At 38.5% G+C, this 19,460-nt stretch overlaps 2 protein-coding genes across 9 annotated transcripts in view; both read right to left on the bottom strand.

Moving 5' to 3' along the window:
* Positions 1-12,244, bottom strand: part of oxsr1b (oxidative stress responsive kinase 1b) — a 39,064-nt gene extending 26,820 nt beyond the window's left edge. For 2 of the 8 annotated variants that reach the window (XM_026292187.1, XM_026292193.1), the window contains exons 1-5: positions 11,642-11,753; positions 5,380-5,491; positions 4,752-5,023; positions 3,254-3,458; positions 867-979 (exon numbers count right to left, since the gene is read on the bottom strand). In XM_026292187.1, coding sequence (XP_026147972.1) covers positions 867-979; positions 3,254-3,326 — 186 coding nt within the window. In that variant the 5' untranslated portion in view covers positions 3,327-3,458; positions 4,752-5,023; positions 5,380-5,491; positions 11,642-11,753. Of the gene's footprint in view, positions 1-866; positions 980-2,031; positions 2,782-3,253; positions 3,459-4,744; positions 5,024-5,379; positions 5,492-6,894; positions 7,048-11,641 lie in introns of those variants that run through there. The other 6 variants (XM_026292188.1, XM_026292191.1, XM_026292190.1 and 3 more) reach the window with 6 other exon arrangements.
* A 2,271-nt stretch (positions 12,245-14,515) lies between these two features.
* myd88 (MYD88 innate immune signal transduction adaptor) lies at positions 14,516-18,871 on the bottom strand. Its single transcript, XM_026292597.1, has 5 exons — positions 18,286-18,871; positions 17,738-17,869; positions 16,500-16,677; positions 15,386-15,477; positions 14,516-15,289 (listed from the first exon to the last, which is right to left on the bottom strand). Exons 1-5 carry the CDS (start codon positions 18,593-18,595, stop codon positions 15,135-15,137), a joined length of 867 nt encoding a protein of 288 aa, XP_026148382.1. The 5' UTR covers positions 18,596-18,871; the 3' UTR covers positions 14,516-15,134.
* Between the last annotated feature and the right edge of the window lie 589 nt (positions 18,872-19,460).

Raw genomic sequence — 19,460 nt, 5'->3', positions numbered from 1 at the left:
TCTTTAACTGCTGTGCAGAATAACTACAGCACATATACAGGTACTGTCCTGGGAACCACAGGCAGGAAATCTGACCCTGTTGTATTCCATGTGACCGCCTGCTACAACAATCTAGGCGCAACAGTCCCTTGATTCATCCTCCAGAAATTGGGGGTGGGAGGTGTGAATGGTTTCTCTTTGGTTTAGTATTGCCAGTAAGTAATGAGAAACTGCCAGTAATTTCTGGCCATGATCTCCCGTTAACACATATAGACAATATTTATTTACCACATGCTGCTTTCACAAATTTTTGGATGAATACTCAGAGAGCAAAGTGGAGAAAAAGAAGAAGGAGTTGCCCTTCTGGTCTAAATCAACAGGTCATCTCCCATTGTCAGAACAAATCCTGAGATCTGGTGTCTCTGGATGTTTGCTAAATGACACACAACTACCACACAACTCCACACAACTCTGCCCTAGATTTTGCTAAGCCAAGACACATCACATCTTTCTCAATTTGTAGCTGTAAAAATGTTTGAAATGAAACACCTGTTGAGCAAATCCTGTCACAAAGCCACAATCGAGCACCTACTCATCTCTCTGTGCAGGGGAACTTCATATAAATCCTTTTAATTCTCAAGTTTCATCATAAAACACATCATATAGTGAATGATGTGCCAAGCTGCACTGCAGGGCTGCAGTGAGGGTATAAAGACACAACAGACCTCTTAGAATCATATCCAATCATTCACATGAACAAACCATAGACTCAAAATGAAAATTCAATCTTATGCTCTAAGGTTGTAGATCATACATGGAGAGTAAGTAACAAGGCCTCAAAATTCTCTCTCTAATGTGCATTTAGTTAGCAATGTCATGTGTCTTACCAGAAGTTCATCCATACTGGTCTGGCACTTCTCTAGGTTGATGCGTTTGATGGCCACTTTCTCCTTGCGTGGTATACAGTAGGCTGCTTGGACCACCGCTGTGGCGCCGCTCCCTGAATCAAATTAGAAAAATATCACATTACTTTAATGATGATTTAACATAATATTCAGTCATCTGAGGAAATGCCAGACTGTCTGTGCTGTTACAGAACTCGATTCTACATCTGAAAATCATGGCTACTGCAGAATATACCCAAACATTTATCCATCACCTCAAAACCTCCCTCAGTTCAAGAATGCTTCTTTTTTGCAGCTTATCTGGCTGTTCATTGATTAGGAATGAGCTCTGCCAAAACCTGCTTGACTGAGCAGGTTTGTTTTGGTGCCAGTGACTGCTAAACCAAGACTATGCAGGATTATTCTATAAGGGAGCACCAAAATGTGCTCAAATTAGGATTACCAAAATGTTTAGCCTGTAAAGTAAGTTTGTTCTGTTGTTGTAATTCAACCTTTGGAAACCTGGAAAAAACAAAACATACTTGAAAAACATTTTGATAACTCTATACTGTTTGTAGTGTCCAATTATGCCCCTGTTTGTCAAATCTAAACTGTCCAAATATATATTTCCAAGGCGGGTGTGTCACTCAGAATTCTGCATTAATATACCAGTGGTTTGTTAGACATTCACAGTATGTGTTTATTATGTGACACAATACATTAGGTAGTCACTCCTCTTCACAATTTCATTACATTAGTGTTACAGCCAAGGAATATTTTAAAAGTATTTAGAATTTACCTTCATTATTCACTGTCATAACAAAATGTATTAAATATACATATTAGAACCATAACACAATATGCAGTAAAAATAGACATACATTTAATTTTTCCTTCGAATACCAAAGAATTAACTGCACTTCTGTGCATATACAGTGCATTAAATGTTAACCATTATTTTACATAGCATCATCAAATAGAATCAAACCCACTTCAGTACAGCTCGTCCCCTTCTAAAGCAGCTTACATATTAAACAGTTTAGAAATAATATTCAAAAAACATACCTACATACTGTATACACTACAGAGATCTTGTCCTGCTTTCAGATCACGTTTTTATTCCTTAATATGCAAACATTAAAAATGTAAAACTGCAAATTGTCATCACCATGTTACTGTATATTGTACGGCAGACACTGTTCTTATTGCTGCTGTCTATCGGCAGGTTGTAGGCACAGTAGGGAGCCCTCGTGCTGTGTCTGCCATCAGAGGTCAACACTCAGATGAAGGAGTAAAAGGAGTAAAGGTTTGAATGGCCTAGGTGACAACAAAAGTTATCACAATCACAAAAATGTTTCTTTGTATAAAAAGGTTTTATGTAGTTTAGATCAGCTACAGTATATGAGCTTCACACACATGCTCGGTTCACAATCAAACTGATCAACAGGTCTTTGAATAAATGTAGCCATACATTTATTCAAATTGTGCTTTTTTCTAACCATGTTGGTCATATCTCACAAATAAACAACAACAAACAAATGAACCAAAACATGACATATTTGCTGTAGGTAAACATGAGATCAATAGGTACATATAATCTGAGTTTTAATGATGTCATACTGAAAACACATCTCTGCTGGTCTCACACTAATGTCCTGTGTTCTACTGTAAATCCTGCACAAAGATACTTGGTGATCTTCAGGTTGATACTGAATGGAGCAGGTGCAGTGAAAGCCTTTGGTGACCTGAAGAAGCTTTCTCTCATGGACTCCATCAAGCCTGATACATGTGCTGGCACAGACTACCCACCCTCCACTGTGGACCTTGGGTAGAAAACCATATAACATACTTCACCATCTCCAGTTTGAGCAACCTGTTGGCTGTTATTATGGTGAAACTGCAGAGCTGCCAGGACAAACTGGTAGAAAGAGCAGATTATAGTTAAGGGTCACCACCTTTTGCATTGCGGATGTCTAAAATGTGCATTTTAGACACTGTGAGAAACAAATGCTACAAATATATACATCTATTTGCCTATTCATGAGGCATATGTAATTAAAACTAATACAATCTAATACAACAGTCCTGCAGTAAACCCTCCTTTTACAAAAGTAGTAATGTTCAGAGAGGTGCTGATTTATCCATGCAGACAGTTTGGGGGATGTTTGTGGAGGATTTGGGAGTAAAGAGCCTTCAACTGCCAAACAACATTTGCTAGTGCAACATTTACAAAATAACTTTTTTATTACATATTGAGTTTATATTGATGGGTAGGAACATTGTCCACCTGGATATTATCTGGTCGAAACACACTGAATCCAATCCAAATTAAGCACCAACCAGCACCACATCCTGTACCTGGTTCCAGACACTAGCTGTTTGATCCTTACCCTCCACAGGCCGATGCACAGCAGGGAAATGTAGCAGTGCTGCATCATAGGCGGCCTGAACCTGGTTCACCATGCTTTGCCGCCACAGCTGGATCACTATTAGGAGTGTAAACTGCAACACTGTACAGGTGGCTGATGATGGCTGCTCTCCACAACCTTAGGTCCACAAACTCCATGTCCTTCACAGCAGAGTCCAAAGACTTTCCTAGACATTTAAAATGAAAATGTCATTATAAACATCAACTAAATCTAACCTACTAACATCAGAGTAAATATGTTTATAATAGTTTAAAGTACATACTAGGGCTGCAACCAACTACTTTAACTACCAATTAATTGCCTCCTTTATCTATAACAGAGATGTGTGAACATTAACGTTGCCATTATGCTCCTGTGTCACGACAGATCTGACTTGCATATTTTAAACTAAACTTCTTTTCAGCCTGTAATATAATGTGCTCCCAAACAGCACAACACTTAGGCTGTCCAGTCTGCTGTTACACTCCGTCCTTTGCTTATGCCATTTTTCAAATGCTGACACATCTCAGTGACATACCCAGTGCTGTCTCACTCAGCTATGTATAGTGCCTTGCAAAACTATACACCCGCCCCCCCCTTGCCTTTTTTCTATTTTGTTGAATTACAACCTGGAATTAAATTTGGATTATTATTTGGCTCTTATATAGTGGATCTACACAAAATAGTCCAAGTATGATGTAAATTTTAAAAAATTCTAAAATTCAAAAAACAGAATATTGGTGTGTGCACTTGCATTCACCCCCTCTGCTATGAAGCTCCTAAATGCTGGTGCTACCAATTGTGTTAAGACGTCAGATAATTAGTTAAATTAATCTGTCGGCCGCAAACCCAGCACCTCTCATCACCCCCAGAACACCATCCCCACAGTGCATCATAGTGCAGCATTGTGGTGGAAGCATTATGCTATGGGGATGTTTTTCATCAGCAGGTACTGGGAAACTGGTCAGAATTGAGGGAGTGATGGATGCTGCTAAATACGGGACAATTCTGGAAGAAAACCTGTTTCATGCCAGGAGGATCCAAAAAGACTTGCAGCTATAATTGCTGCAAAAGATTGCTCTACAAAGTATTGAGGGTGAATAGTTCTGCACGCCCAAGTTTTCTGTTTTTATGTCTTATTTTTTGTTTGCTTCACAATACAAAACATTTTGCATCTCAAAAGTTGTAAGCATGTTGTGTAAATCAAATATAAATCATTTGTGAATCAATCCATTTCAATTGCAGGATGTAAGGTAACAAAATAAGAAAAAGGCAAAGGGGGGGGTGAATAATTTTGCAAGGCACTGTAACTGCACTGAACTGATCGACAAATAAATTTATTCCCAACTATTTTTATAATTAATTTGTTGCTGCAGCCCTTGTACATACACATTAAATTTACACAAAATAATCATACAGTTATGTATGTTAAACAGTATGTTAAAATGTATTTTCTTAATCAATACAACTCACGAATAACCTCTTGTTTGCTTTATTTTCGTATAGGTGCCCTCCTGATGCTCACACTGCCCTGAGTTCCCCCACAACAAACAGGGCAGGGGCAAATGGTTAAAAGAAAAGACATCATCTTTGGCACACACACAGTCCACAGATTTTAAAAAGCGTCGCCACAGTGGCTCTGCGATGGGTCTTGTAGGATGACTCGCTCTTTTCCTCCTCCGGGCTCCATTAGATGTGTGTTTTACTTTGAAAGCACCGTCTGGAGTAGGTAAAGGTGTCAGGAAACAGCATCTAATAAACAGCAATTTACTTGTTTTACATAACAGTGCAGCACCACAACAAACTTACTGTATCACTACATATCGTGAAATATCTCAAATGTGCATAAAGAAATCAATAATGTTAACAGACACGACAATCTTTCAATTAGAAAACATAAATTATGAGTTAACGTTATTTTTACAATGGTTGGTTTGATATAAGAGTAATAGTGTTAGCTACATAACTAACTCATATTTACTAGATTTTAAAATCTAGTTATCTAACAACATACTCGCCTCATACACACTCACTCCTTAATCAAAACCATAATGCTCACTAATTTGAGAAGTTTTAGAAACAAGCTAATTTTAGAAATGATGACTTACCACACACAGCTGTTTATCCAATATGACATCAACCACACCTTTCAGGATCTTTGGCTCAGATAAACGCAACAATCTGATGATGCAGTTTCACTCTGCTTGGTCTTCAGGTTGCCTTTGTTTAGTCAGACGCAGGTGAAAAAAAATGGTCAAAATTTATACTCATAACTCGGTTTTAAGAGCACTTCATATTTCTGCTAAGATTTCTAGTGTTTCACTGTGTCTAACTTCCCCACTGAGATAATGTTTTTTTATTCTCAAACAAGAACAAAATGTTCCTGCATATATACATATTTCCAAAGGTTAAACAAAAACTACAAATCTTTGTGACACTAATTTGAGCTCATACACTAAGGACTTCGCTCACTGCACATTTTTTAAGCTTTTGTTTTTACCTTATATTGCTTTAAGTATTCAGATGTTTTGTTTATTTATTTATTTGTTTTGGCACTTCCTTAAGTTTTAAAAAAAAGTTAACAGAAAAAGAAAATTAGAGGATATAAAAAAAATGATAGCTCAGTTTATGTGCAGTCTCAGAAAATGAAACAAACACTATTACTGTTCAACATTTTTCCACTTGTGCATTGTATGAACTTTGTAAGACCTGGAAACTCTTAATCAGCCTCATTTGCCATGTTTTCAGGATTTTGCAGAACAGTGGAGCAATGTAAGCCTACACTATCAATGTTATTTGCTGTACTAACAAACAAAACTTCGAATACAATCTGATTAAAACCGAAATCCCAACACAGTGGTCTAATCTTTACTTTGAATAACGTGTAACAGCCCGAGTAAAAGCTTGTAAAAATCCTTTCCTGAAGAGTTATGCCTGTTTACGTAATGTGTGAGGTCATTACACTGCCTGCTCCATGCTCTTATTTCATGCCATGCTCTCACACACACACACACATTATGTCTGTTTCTACAAAATCTCTGGTGTATATGAGACACTAAGCAATACTAGGAGTACATTCTCCTCTAGCAACAGGCTCTGATGTATGAAAGAGTGAGTTCACCCTCCAGTAAGCTTTTCCTAACCTCCCATACCTTCATCTGAGCTATGCCCAAATATTAACAAAGTCCTCATTGTTTTGGAGTTTTTAATAGTCTAGTGGTAAAAAAAAAAAAAAAAAAAAAAAAAAAATGTTGGCGGGAGTTGGGGCTTATTAAACCAAAAATTTAAAACAAACTAAGGACATGAACAATTTTTATTTAACTGTTTACATTAAATAATTAGAACCCCCTGGCTATATCAGAGAAGCAGAAAATAAAACAGTATAAACCCCACAATAATCCAATAAAATTGCAATTTCCTTGCAATTTCCTGTATTTGACAGACAATCAAGGTCACCTCAATCATGATATATGTGAAAACCTACTTCCTACAGCTGCAATGGTCTATTGACTGGATGCCTTGCTCAATTCTCCAGCATCCAAGTAATCACAGCTTATTTGGTCATTGCTCAAAGGGCTGAATAGTGCTGTAAATATATCCTCCACTACCAACACCAAACAAACCTCTGGAGGCTGGCCAGGGATGCAGGACCACAGGGAGTCAGTTGCCCTGTACACGGAGTGTAAATTCCTCCACACAAACAAACAGCCAGTCGTCAGGAGTGGTTGCACAAGCAGGAGAGCATGTGTTCTTGTATGTGTCTGCCTGGAGAAGTCGAAAAACGGGGAGATTGTTGGATTTGCAGCGGGTAAGGTCAAGGGGCACCGAGGCTCTGAGTCATTAAATGTGTAGAAGTGCAATTTACCAGCCAGCTGGGACCTTGAGCTCAGTTAGACCTTATGCTTTTTGATATTTGGCATTTAGAAGTTTAGCAAGAGCATATTCTGCTGCTTATTCTGAAGTCATGCCTCTAATATTTGTATCCTGTTACAGGAATACTTCACCAGACTGACATAGTAAACCAAGCTGTAAATCAAGTTATTTTACTATGATGCACACAGGGGTATGTATACAATTTTTGGCTTCAAATTTACTACGTCAAAGTACTGGCAATCACCATCCTGTCACTATTTTTGAATGCAGACTTTTTTCTAAGACACTAAACAAAGACAAAGGTCACAAAAAGTGATCTTGTTAAATAAGCTGGAGCTGAAAGGACAGATTAAATGAAAGAGTCAACCTGAAGAAAACTGAAACAATTTAAAAAAAAAAAAATCAACAAGCTAAAATGATCAAAAGTCCCTCTTACTCAAAATCTAATATTTTTATTAACTGCAATCTGATTATTTCAAAAGTTTTGAACTGTTCATTTAACAACAACAACAAAAAAAAAAGACATCTGACATTAGCTTGGGGTGTTTTGCCATTTTATAGATCCAACAATTAGAAGATCATTGTCACAGCCCTACACACACACAATCACATCTGTGCAACCTCTGCATCACAATAAGAAGCATACATAACAAAACTAAGACTGCAATGTAAATGAATTATTAAATAAAGTCTACAGTATTTATTGTCAAATGGTATACATAAAAAAATAATGACAATTCAAAGTAGTTCTGCTGGTATTTTGTATTTTCAGAGGCACAACAACATGACTTAACTTGCTTTGGAAGTTGATGACACATATTATTTTATTATATTAGAAAAAAAAACTAAAAGAAGTTCCAGCTGCCAGCTGAACATGTGGTGCGCTGGCTTGGCTGAGAGTAACAAAAGCTTGTTTTCACGTTTGATATGAATATGTTTTATCTCCGACCTAACAGTTAGTGCAGCTCCGCAGAGTTTTCATGAAAACCGTGAGCTGTCCATTTTCTGTCTTAATTTGTGTGATCCTAAAATACTTCCGCTGTAGGCTTAACTGTGACTTTATTTATTTGCAGATGGTGTGAAAGAAGCTGATCAGTTTTGTGGGGAAAACCCTGACAAATCTATCATGTTTTTCTTTTTTGAAAAAGCAGCCAATATTTTCTGTGAGCATGTTTCTTTAAGAAACAAGACAAGCTTGGCATGTGAACCCTGATGTGTACTACTTTGCACTATGACCTGGAAATACGGGAAAGGAACATGCAAGACCAGAACTTTCACTTCAAACTCTTAACTGAAGGTTTGCCATTAGTCTGTCAGCTAACATGTTTGGACCTGTACTTTTTACACATCCACTTGTTCTACGAAGTTTATTAAATAAGCAAAACACACAGGAATAGTAAGAGGAATAAGAGACTTTCTAAGGACATAGACAGAGCTCCTGCAGTACACCTAATTAAAATTGCAAGAGTGGCTCAAAGAGCACGAAAACACCAAGAGGCTATTTAAATTTCATAGAGCCCGTGGGATGCAGACTCCAAATAAAATGGTACCTCACATTATGGGATATTTGCCTGTTGAAAAGTATTTTTCAAATGCATTCATTAGCTAATTTTCTAGATGCAAAAAGCTACACAGTGCCTGCCCAATAATATGTTATCTGACAAGCTTTCCCTTGAATTAGCGCCTCAATGAAGTGATTCACTAGGTGAGGCCTGTGTCAATGTCCTCCTTTATGGGCTGTGACAAGTTGTGTGGCAGCAGCTCTCAGTTTGTCTTTTCTGCACCGGGCCAGTTTGGTGCCTGACGTCAGCTGTCTTTTATTACATTTCCTCAGCGTACCTGGGTGACATTCCACACATTATTCAAATGTTCAATGAGAAATGTCACACAACACTAGCAATTGCATGAGAAGCCGTCGCCCTTTGTGTGTAGTCCCCAAACACGCCAGGATGAAATATTCTAAAAATGAATGTGACACAGGCCTGGAAGTTAACAATGAATGAGAGCAGCTTTAGAGAAACTGTTGCTTGAGGTTGCTTTCTGCTGAGAACATAATCAGACTGGTCCTTTCTAAAACCATGTGAGAGATAGCAAAAGCAACAGGGCGGGACCATGGTTGCCCATGAAATCAAAGAGCAGGAAAATTAAGTTTCCAGCCCAGATTTGCCAACACCAATGATCCAAAGTCTGATCAGAGAGTGTTGTACTTTTTTCCTATGGGCTCGGTCCAGTATGATCCAATGCTTAGTGAGGTGAAAAGAGTGGGTGTGAGCCATGTAATAACATGTTCCCTCTCCCTGGGGAAGTTACCAAAACAATAGCTCTCTCTGGGCAGGCTGAGCCATCCTCAGATCACCAACCTTCCAGCTGAGCAGGACATCTGTAAACAGCTTATACAGCGTCCATGCAAAGGTCTCTGTTACAAGTATGGAGCAGAGGTGGGTTTAATATGGGGCTCTGTGATATTTTAGTTTAACTGTGGCTACGTGCTGAGTTTTTTTTAAATTTTTTTTATGCTTTTGGACTAATTAACTTTAGTATAAAATATCCCTTTTTGGTTATATTTTCTCTTTTTGCTGCTGCACATTGAGTTCTCAGGGCCACCGTAGTTATTGGATGTTTTTTTTTTTTTTTTTTTGCACTGTGGATGTGCTGGATATAAATAAATGAATAAATAAATCTCATTTCTTTTACAGTTTGCTGAGAGCCTGCGTGCATGTTCTGTACTGTACTGTATGGTGACCAAACATTAACTGACTGTGAGGAAAATTACTAATTTAATGAGACACACTTTTCTGATGTGATCAGCAATGTCATAATCAGTGAAAGCGACATTAGCACTGCAAGCCATGATAGAGACACACACACAGTGCATATATATGGACCTCTTGCTGCTGGCTCAATCAGAAAAAGATCTAAATGAAAAGCTGTTTTATATTTACTGTCTTATACAAACACAACCCTGTAATAACTTTGGTAGTTTGGAGCACTAAATACTACTACATCTGTTTCTCCACCCACATCCCAGAATAAACACTCCAAAGCACAACAACCCACCCATGAATGATGGTGCAACTTTGAGCCATGCAAATATGAATACAAGATACTGACTTTAAAGCTGAATGCATTTCTTTGGTCATTTAAGGTTCCAGGTTTTCCAGAGAAACGTTTTAGAACCGGGAGATAAGTCGAGAGAAATTCTGAGGGAAACTGCGTCCGACAAGTGACTGCAGTCCAGTGTGATAAACCAGTCTACGTGTGAAAAACAGAGAGAAACCTTCAGTGGTTATTTCTAGTAAAAGCATATGTGCTTATATTTTCTCATCATCATCTGGACAAGACAGAAACGAGAAAGGAAAGGTAATATTTAATATGACCAACTACTAATCTAGTCTTAGGGCTGAAAGGGGAAACTGCAGCAAATCATGATGCCTTTTCCTGACTTAAGAGAAATCAAGCTACTGTCTGGCCCTATAGACACTTAGGACTTTCAAACCTATGTGGATCATTTGTGTCAGAGTGTGTTGGAAAACCCCACATAGCTGGTTTCTATAGAAGGGGCTCTTTTTCTCTGTGCGCATGCTAAATTGCAGGGTGTATCTTGAGGGGTGCCCCAATTCAATTGTTTTAAGAGACCAAGTGGAAATGTTTGATTGCCCAAACAGCAACATGTGCCACTTGGGTAAAGTAAACCGGTTTTTGAGGGAACAATACTTTGCTAATATGACCCACACTCTTTTCTTTCCCCCATCTTGACAAAAGCAGTCAAAGGCAGCACAGGTCCAGCTGTTCGCCCTGCACTGTGTGTGTGCCTGTGTTACAAAGGTATGTGTCTATTTTCTAACCTTATTAGTTTGATTCTGATGAAGTACAATAACAGTCACTCAAAAGTAGTTGGCCAATGAGGACACGGTCCTGTAATCCCGCCCCCACAAAACTTTTGTCAGAACTGAAAAAAAACAAAAAATTGAAACTGAAAAATGGAAAATTGAAAATAAAAAAATGAAAATTTCAACTAAAAAGTAGAAAAATTAAGCTGAAATTTTTAAAATTTAAAGTGAAAACTTTTAAATGAAAACTGAAAAAAGAATTAATTACTTTCAATGTGCTCATTTCGGCTCAGTCGTTATTATCTCAAATCTTATTCCAAGGCTGCTCAGTTAAAGTGCTTATTTTCCAGCAAATACTCAGCGCGATCACAAAATATCGTTACAGCGCTCGTTTCCTACTTCGGCGCAGCCCCAGCGGGTGGGGTAACTGCCCCAGTGGAAACATTCCGCTGCCTTTAAGTCACAGCACCGCCCGGCTGGGACTGTCAAGTTGACAAACGCGATGAACCCAGTCTAGTTCAACAGACAGAAAATGCCTTGTCTGCGTTTAACACTTGGAAAAATATACAATGAGTTGTGTTATCAGTGTTAACCCCGCTTTTAGTGAGGTATCCACTGAAATTCATACACTGTCGATTAAGAAAGCGTAAGGCAAAGATTCACATACCAATCACCTCGTGTAGCTCATAATCATCTCTGTTGATGGACCAGGTTTGGAAGCTCAGGTCCTCGGACATGGTTGAAGACTCTGCTGAGACCGTGCAATCTGCAGACCCGTGGTGAATCCAAAGACGCTGCGTTAAAGGGAGTCAAAGCCACCCAAACAGGACCATCAGGAGCGACAGCTCTCCTTAGCGAGCCCTGCAGCACTCCTGTCATTCCCAAAGTTTGACACTAGGCTGGCAGCCCCGCCCACCGCATTCCTGCTGAGCTCATGTGGACCTTTGCGGCGGACATATTGAGTGTGGGACCATATGCTGCCTTCGCTGTGCCTCGGAGGTTTGATGCGCAACGAAAATTTGCGACCTCTTTGTGGAAAAAATACAACTGAACAGACGTCAATTCACTAATTTCATTCAACCAGACTTCGCCTAAAGATATATGCTCTTTTCCCTATCATGACAGTTACTACTGTGTGTATGTGCATTCTGACAAAATTGACGTAGTCTAAATTAATGTGTGTGATAGCGTCTTTCCTTATCCATTTGATCCCTTTATGTATTTATAAGCTCCGTTGACATTTCAGATACTAACATGCTGCTGTCATACCTACCCATGGTTGATGACATCTGATGGACGCCGGACACAACACTAAACCGCACTGTTTATGGAAGATTTGAAATGCCTAAACCCATACAGAAATGTAATATATTTAGGTATATTAAACATAAATACATAAATAGATTTATATATATTTCAAGACATTAGATATAAATAGGAAAAAAAATATTTTCTACTTTCTAAATACATTTTAGGATATATTGAGAAAATGTATTTACATATTTGATTTTGGCCATTTTTTATTATTGTTCACATATATTTGATATATGTAAATATACACTTGAATATTTACATACATTTATTGCCTTTATATGAAAATATAGAAATTCGCTGGTTTGTGAAATTTTACTATTGTCACAATAGCACACTCTACACCCTTAAATTGGTGTTTGAGGTTTTCCTGCCAGCCCATGCCACTGCTTTGTCAAGATAGGTCACAATATGGGGCTCACAATGAACAGAAGCCTCAGTTTGTTTAGCCCTGAGACAATTCTAATAAAGTTAAATCAAACAATATGGATAGATCCTGTGTCCTACAGGGCAGCTAACTTTACTTCATAAAATTCTATTTTGAATGTAAAGTAATGGTCTCTTGCAAAGTCCTGGTTGCATTTAGCCAAAATCTGAAAAATACTACTCAGTGAGCTTGTCACAACAGTTCACATATTATGCACATAGATTAATTAAATATAGGTGGGGAAAATAGAATACAAATAGAATAGGGATACAAATAGAAATAGAATTAGGAGTAGGTCAAGTCCAAAGAGTAGAAGATCTTCTGAGTTTTGCATATTTACAAAATTTACAGTTGTTCAGTCATTGCACTTGGACAGATATTACACTGGGGGTTGTTCATAGTGTTCTGTCATCAGACAACATGGATTAGTGTTTAAGTGTCCATCAGTGTGATGGAACAGGGAAAGAAACTGTCTTTGTATCTGGTTGTTTTGGCGTGCAGTGTTCTGTAATGCTGACCAGAGGGGAGAAGTTCAAACACTCTGTGACCAGGATGTGGGGGGTCTGCAGAAATCATCTTTGCCCTCCTTCTGGCCCATGAGGTCTCCAGGTCCTTTATGGAGGGTAGGTTGGCACCAGTGATTCTTTCTGCATCCCAAACTGTTCGTTAGAGTCTGTTTCTGTCACGTTTGGATGCTGAATCAAACCAAACGATGATGGACGAACAGAGAACTCGGTGATTCCCCTGTAGAACTGTACCAGCAGCTCCTGAGGCAGGCTGTACTTCATGGGCTGACACAGAAAGAACATCCTCTGCTGTTCCCTCTTGATGGTGGAGCTGATGTTAGGTGTCCACTTCACTTACACAACAAAATGCGTCTCACTGGTGTTTTTATAGTTACGGACAACAATGGAGGTCTGTGGCACAGAGCAATAATCCTTTCTACAGACAATAAGGTTAGTATGAAATTAATTGTTTGTGGAATTTGGGAAAAGTAACAAAAAATGACCAGTCTTGTCTTTTAATGTTGGTTCAATGTAATGCAATACACGTCTTCACTCTGTTTGTTGTCATTTTTTTAATGCAATATGGAAAATGAATGTCATGACATAAACAGATGCTTTTCATTTATTTCAGACAGTAAATGTATGTATTAAAGGCAAATAAAAATGTGTGATAAGAACTGTAATACGTCTTTAATTTGTTTTCATTTAGGCACTAAAGGTCTTCTATACACTGAGGTCAGTAAAGAGGAAGTACTGTCTGCTCTGATTAGACCGATTATTTAAGGATGTGCCAAACAGACAAAAGCCTGACAGTTAAAAACATTAACTACAAAACTGTAAGATCTAACTTTAGCTCATCATGATGCGTCTGAATTTTGCTCTCAACAAAAACGCGTATTAAAATTTAGAACATGCCCATAAGCCGCTGGGTTCCGCCACACTTTTAATGGCGGGTTGATGACGAACTGTTATCATTGTTTCCCCCGGGTGTAGCCTTGCAGGAATAATTATTTCTTCTGCCATAAAATAAACACTTTGTGTTTGCTGAGATTACCAAATGGCACCAACGCTTCCACGCTCTTTTACATAGCTGGATTACCAGAGCAGCTGTAGGTATTTAAAGGATAGCAACTGCTACCTGGCAGACCGAGCTCAGGGCACAAATTATCCGCAATATTGAAGTGCCTGAAATAAGGCGTGTTTCATTAACGATTGTGGTGCTTTTTTTTTTTTAATATGCTAAAACATACTTCACTTTCAATTACTAAGAAATTACTTGAAAAAGTTTTAAATTTTGTTTAGATTTTATTAATTAAAAAATAATAATATTCAGACAATTCATTAATTGTGAAAACATTGTAAAAAAGACCATATCAAAAATGCAAGATAAAATGTAAAGACATCATGTTGACAGATGAGGTGAGAGAGAAAGGCAGGTGTCAGCAGGCAGTAAAAGTGAACATGAGGAAGCGTCACAAACATATTTTTTCCTCCAATCTCATCTACAAGTTGAATCGTAAGAGGAAGTGCCCAGTGCAAGCTTTTACAGAACGTTTAGTACGCACTGTCCTAAATACAAACAGATCCTTCCCACCAACATAACTCACATAAATATAAAATTGTGACAGTCACAACCTATGTCACTATTGAAATTTTAATATCTGTTCTATGCAGAGAGAACTTTGGTTTTCTTGTGCAACTTGAGTTTCATAATGATGAACATACAGAAATTTACTGTCATCTTCAAAGATAGTATTAATGATACCATATACAATGACAGGTTGGTTCAGATCCCATAATGTGGATAAAAATCTATACCACATACTTGAACCTGCAATTTTTGGCAGTTGTCCATCATAATCTATTTTATGTAATAAAAGGGCACTTTTAAGTCACAGGTAGCTCCTTGTTTGGGATTATGGCAGTGAGAGAGCTTTGGCCAACCGTTCCCAGAACCAAGCCTGTGTGCAGGGCCGGGTGTAGTCACATTTGGTGAGGAAGCGTAAGATGCTGGGGAACGGCTTTGTCATTGTCTTGTACACCACTGGGATAAGCCGTTTACTTTGAGCTCCTGTAATGGTAAAATCTGGATATTGTTAATTCTGGATATGTGAGCAAAAAGGAAGATGAAAGTGTTTGACAGACTGGTAACAAAATCATCACTTACCAGGACAGAGGCTGAGGGCAAACTTGGTCTGAAAGTCACAGGCCTCACTGTCAAGGTATTCATCAGAAATCACTACCACCATCCGCTTACACCTGCACACACATGGTCACAAATTATAGTTGACAGCAGAGAAGGAGAGAGGAAAAAAAAAATCAAGGGATTTTCATCAAAATGACTAAAGGCTTTAAATTTTGATTTCTTGCTCTCAGGTGACTTCATCTAAATTCAAAATGAAACTATTATTAGCCAAGATTAACTTTCCACAGTGAATGAAACTCCAGTGTCTTGGGTTTGCAAAACTTTCCATTTCAATCTTTGCCTATACAGATTATTAACCGTCACATTTACCAAACCAGGAACATATTGTGAGTGAAAAATACATTTGTCATATGTCAATATCCAAAAAGCAGAGGATCATGTAAGAGTTACTTTTGAATCAAAGTTAATTTATATAGCACTTTTTTAAACACCATGTTGACCACAGTGCTATACAGAAAAAACATCCATTAAAAAAACAAATCAAAATAGCCTATAAAAAAAATAACAAATCAACATATTGCTTCCAAGTATTTATCAACGGACAGAATAAAAACATCTAATTTGCCTTACACATTAAAGAAAACATTTAAGATGAGACAAATGTTGAAAGGTTTGTTAGAGATCTGATATTGAATGGTAGAGCGTCCCATAGGCTTAGGCCGGCTAAACACAAAGGGCCAATCACCCCAACACTTACTTCTGGTTCTATGTGTTTCAAATAACTTTATGGGCTCATAAGGTTCTAGGCATAGTTTGAAATTTCAATCTGTCTATCTGTGAGATAGAGCAATGCCATTTCAGGCCTTAAAAATATGAATCTTAAAAATCAACCCTGCCAGTGAAGATTGGCAAATATCAGTCCTATATTTTTAACTGAGGATTTCACACATGAAACTAACCGACACAGTTTCAGCATCAGAATCACCAGGTTAAAAAATGTGCTTTCATCCAGAGAGATTAAGACTAGACCGGGTTTCATGTGCAAGTGTTTTCTTCAATTTTTTAACTTAAAATCAAAGCACGAGTCAGATAATAAAACACCTCTTGACATGTTAATTATGTGTCAATACCTCACCTCTTCTCAATGAGTTCGCTTGTGATGGTCCATACGCAGGAGCCCGGGAGGACATCTCTGTCAAACACACACAGCTTCAGCTTGTACTCTGTCTGTTCCAGCTCTCGGATCATCTCATGGACAAACTCAAAGTCACTTTCGCAGTAGCAGATGAAGGCATCAAACCGCTCAGGAGCACCTGAATTGAATTCAGTTTGATGAAGTCAATAACATTTATCACTCTTAGGCCAGTATTACACAACAGCATACAAGCAAAAGGCAAAATCTACACATGATAAACTTTGTGTAAGTAAAACATCATCATTTTACAGAAACCACAAGATGCAAGCTTGTGCAGGGAAGTGTGATAGTGTAGCAGTGCAGATATGTGATTAGTTTCTGTTGACTTGTCAGATTAGGAGACATGTTGTCTTTTCATCTACATTACCTTAGCCTAAAAAAATAATGTTGCTATTACTATTTTGACCTCAATAAATATCAAGGGCATTGTAAGAGTCATAGATTTACAATTTCCATGTGGCATTTAGGTCATTAATCTGTGACATGACATTAATGTGACTCCTCTGGAGCAAAAACAGCAGATGCAATAACAACTGTTACTGAACCGCAAAAGTTTTTAAATGTTGGTTATCTGAGAAAGCAGTTCTAATTATTAAAGGCACTAGTTTCAATTGGCATCACTTTTACAAGTCAAACAGTTTAGCTAATACATTTATTATAACAATCGTCTCAGATTTTTTTAATATAGCAAATCAGCTTAGTGTTTTACTATTGTAGCTGGTTAGGGTGCAGCTAACTTCAAATAACTTATATACAGCTGGTTGACTACAGCCTTTAAATAATCATATTTTAGAGCTTCACATTTCATATATACAAATCTGACCTTGTAAAATACCTAAGTCAAACAAGTGGAATGGAGAAAAGTACATTTCCAATTAAATGTCCTGAAATAAATGAATAAAGTTGCATAAAAGCCTCAAAATTCTAATTAGGTACAATACTTTTGTAATACACTGTGAGTTTTCACATTTGTATAATATCTCTACTCAGAAATACTGCACACTCAGGATTTGGACATATGTTGGAAGCTAAAAAGCAGAAACCATGTCATAATGAGAGGCGAGGATTAGTTGAACGGTGCTGTATTGTGTACAGTAGTGATGTGATTAGTGCCAAATCAATGTGTGCTTAATAACTAACCTTGTATTTACAGAAACAAAGGTTATAGAAACACTGACCGTTGGGGTCGTCCTCCCTGGTGATGCCAAACCTCTCGGGGGTGCGAGGGACACAGCTGTCAACCTCAGGAACCTGAACTGGGGGTTCGGCCTTCTTCTTCAGATTCTCACAGTACTTCCTGACATCCTCATCTGGTACAGGCCATGTAATAATATATGTGCAAACACACACACACACACACACACACACACACATTAGATTGCACATAGTTTGGTAATCTGGGGGAGTTGTAATAGGAAGCAGATAAAATCTAAAATGAATTTTGAGAACCAACAAGTAGAAATACAGCTGAACTCAAATAACAGTTGAGATGTTTAAAGTAGGAAGAAATGCTGCTGCAGCTTGAGCAAACATCCCTCATGTGCGTAATGATAAATGTTTTTTTGCAATAAGAGAATTCAGATTCAGTGAATCATGAATCATTTCCTGAAATGTGGAGGGGGGGGTCATGATGGGAAAACAAGCTTAAGCCATAAGTTATTAAAAAGTTATTACTGGCTCAGTGAAACAGAACAAGCATGACTTCGGTGATTTGAAGAAAACTCACCCATCAAAGGGCGAAGATCCTCGACTATGTCGTTTCTCTCCAGCTCCGTCAGGATTGACAGCAGCTTTCCCACAGTCGCGTCTGAGCACCGAGCCTGCCAGTTCTCCAGAAGCCTCTTAGTGGGGTCTTCTAGCCCTTCGTAGTTCTTTATCTCCAGGTAAGTAAAGTCCACGGCCTCTGCAACAGCCATCCAATCCGCGGCCACTGAGATTTTGGGGTTTAGGTAAAGTCCCAACTTTTTTCTCACCGTCATATTGAGCGCAACGAGAGGAATCGTCCATAAGTCCGTCTGTGAGTCTGCACAGGCCATGTCGGCAGGTTCTCCTGATTAGTTAAAACACAGAAAAAGAAGCATGGTATCGACAGACCGGCTGGTTTGAAGCGGTCCACAGCCTACCTGATCACACAACAAGGAAGTGGTGTCAAAGGCTGTTTGTGAGCGGCTGCGTCAGCCGGGGGTGGAGATGTAGATGACCCGTTCAGAGGCACCAAAAGCAGGGAAAGCTGCACTTCCAAGAGGCTGAAGCTGTTGATTTACCAGCTCTAGCTCTGTGAGAAGGTCAGCAAGTCCTTCTGACTGATTCATGAGATGTGTGGCAGGAACAGGCATTACAGAAAAGTTAAAATAGGATGCTGAAGCGTTTCTGTTCCTCTTTCTTGTGCACGCACTGGCCTGACTGTTTCAGAAACTTCCCAAACAACAAAAAGTTGTTCATTCACCTAAATATTAGGTTTGGAACTGAAATATGCGTGAGGACCGCCAGCATCTGCCCACAGTCCATCCCTCCATTATCCCTCCATTATCACTTAATCTGAGTGACAATCTAAATCTGTGTTTAGGGTCACAGGGATCTGCTGGAGTCTATCCCAGCTCTCTATGGGTGAAAGTCTGCCCATAATATTGTAACCAAATAAGGACAGCTGACATGGTGATGCATTGGTAATGACTGTTGCCTCACAGAAAGAAGGTTCTGGGTATAAGTCATGTTCAACCTTGGGACCTTTTCAACTCTTCGCTTCCTTGGGGTCTAAAATGTCTTTAGTTGTGAATGAGTGTTTCTCTATGTGTCAGCCCTGTGATAGTCTGAAGATCTGTCCAGAATCTGAAATGAACTCAGGCTGTATTTTATATATTTTAATGACTTTGCAAAGCCAAAGTATCCAATAATATTATT

Source organism: Mastacembelus armatus, chromosome 20, assembly GCF_900324485.2.
Source record: "Mastacembelus armatus chromosome 20, fMasArm1.2, whole genome shotgun sequence".
Lineage (NCBI taxonomy): Eukaryota > Metazoa > Chordata > Actinopteri > Synbranchiformes > Mastacembelidae > Mastacembelus > Mastacembelus armatus.
Note: the sequence above shows the minus strand (reverse complement) of the source record. Positions and strands in the feature narration are given on the sequence as shown.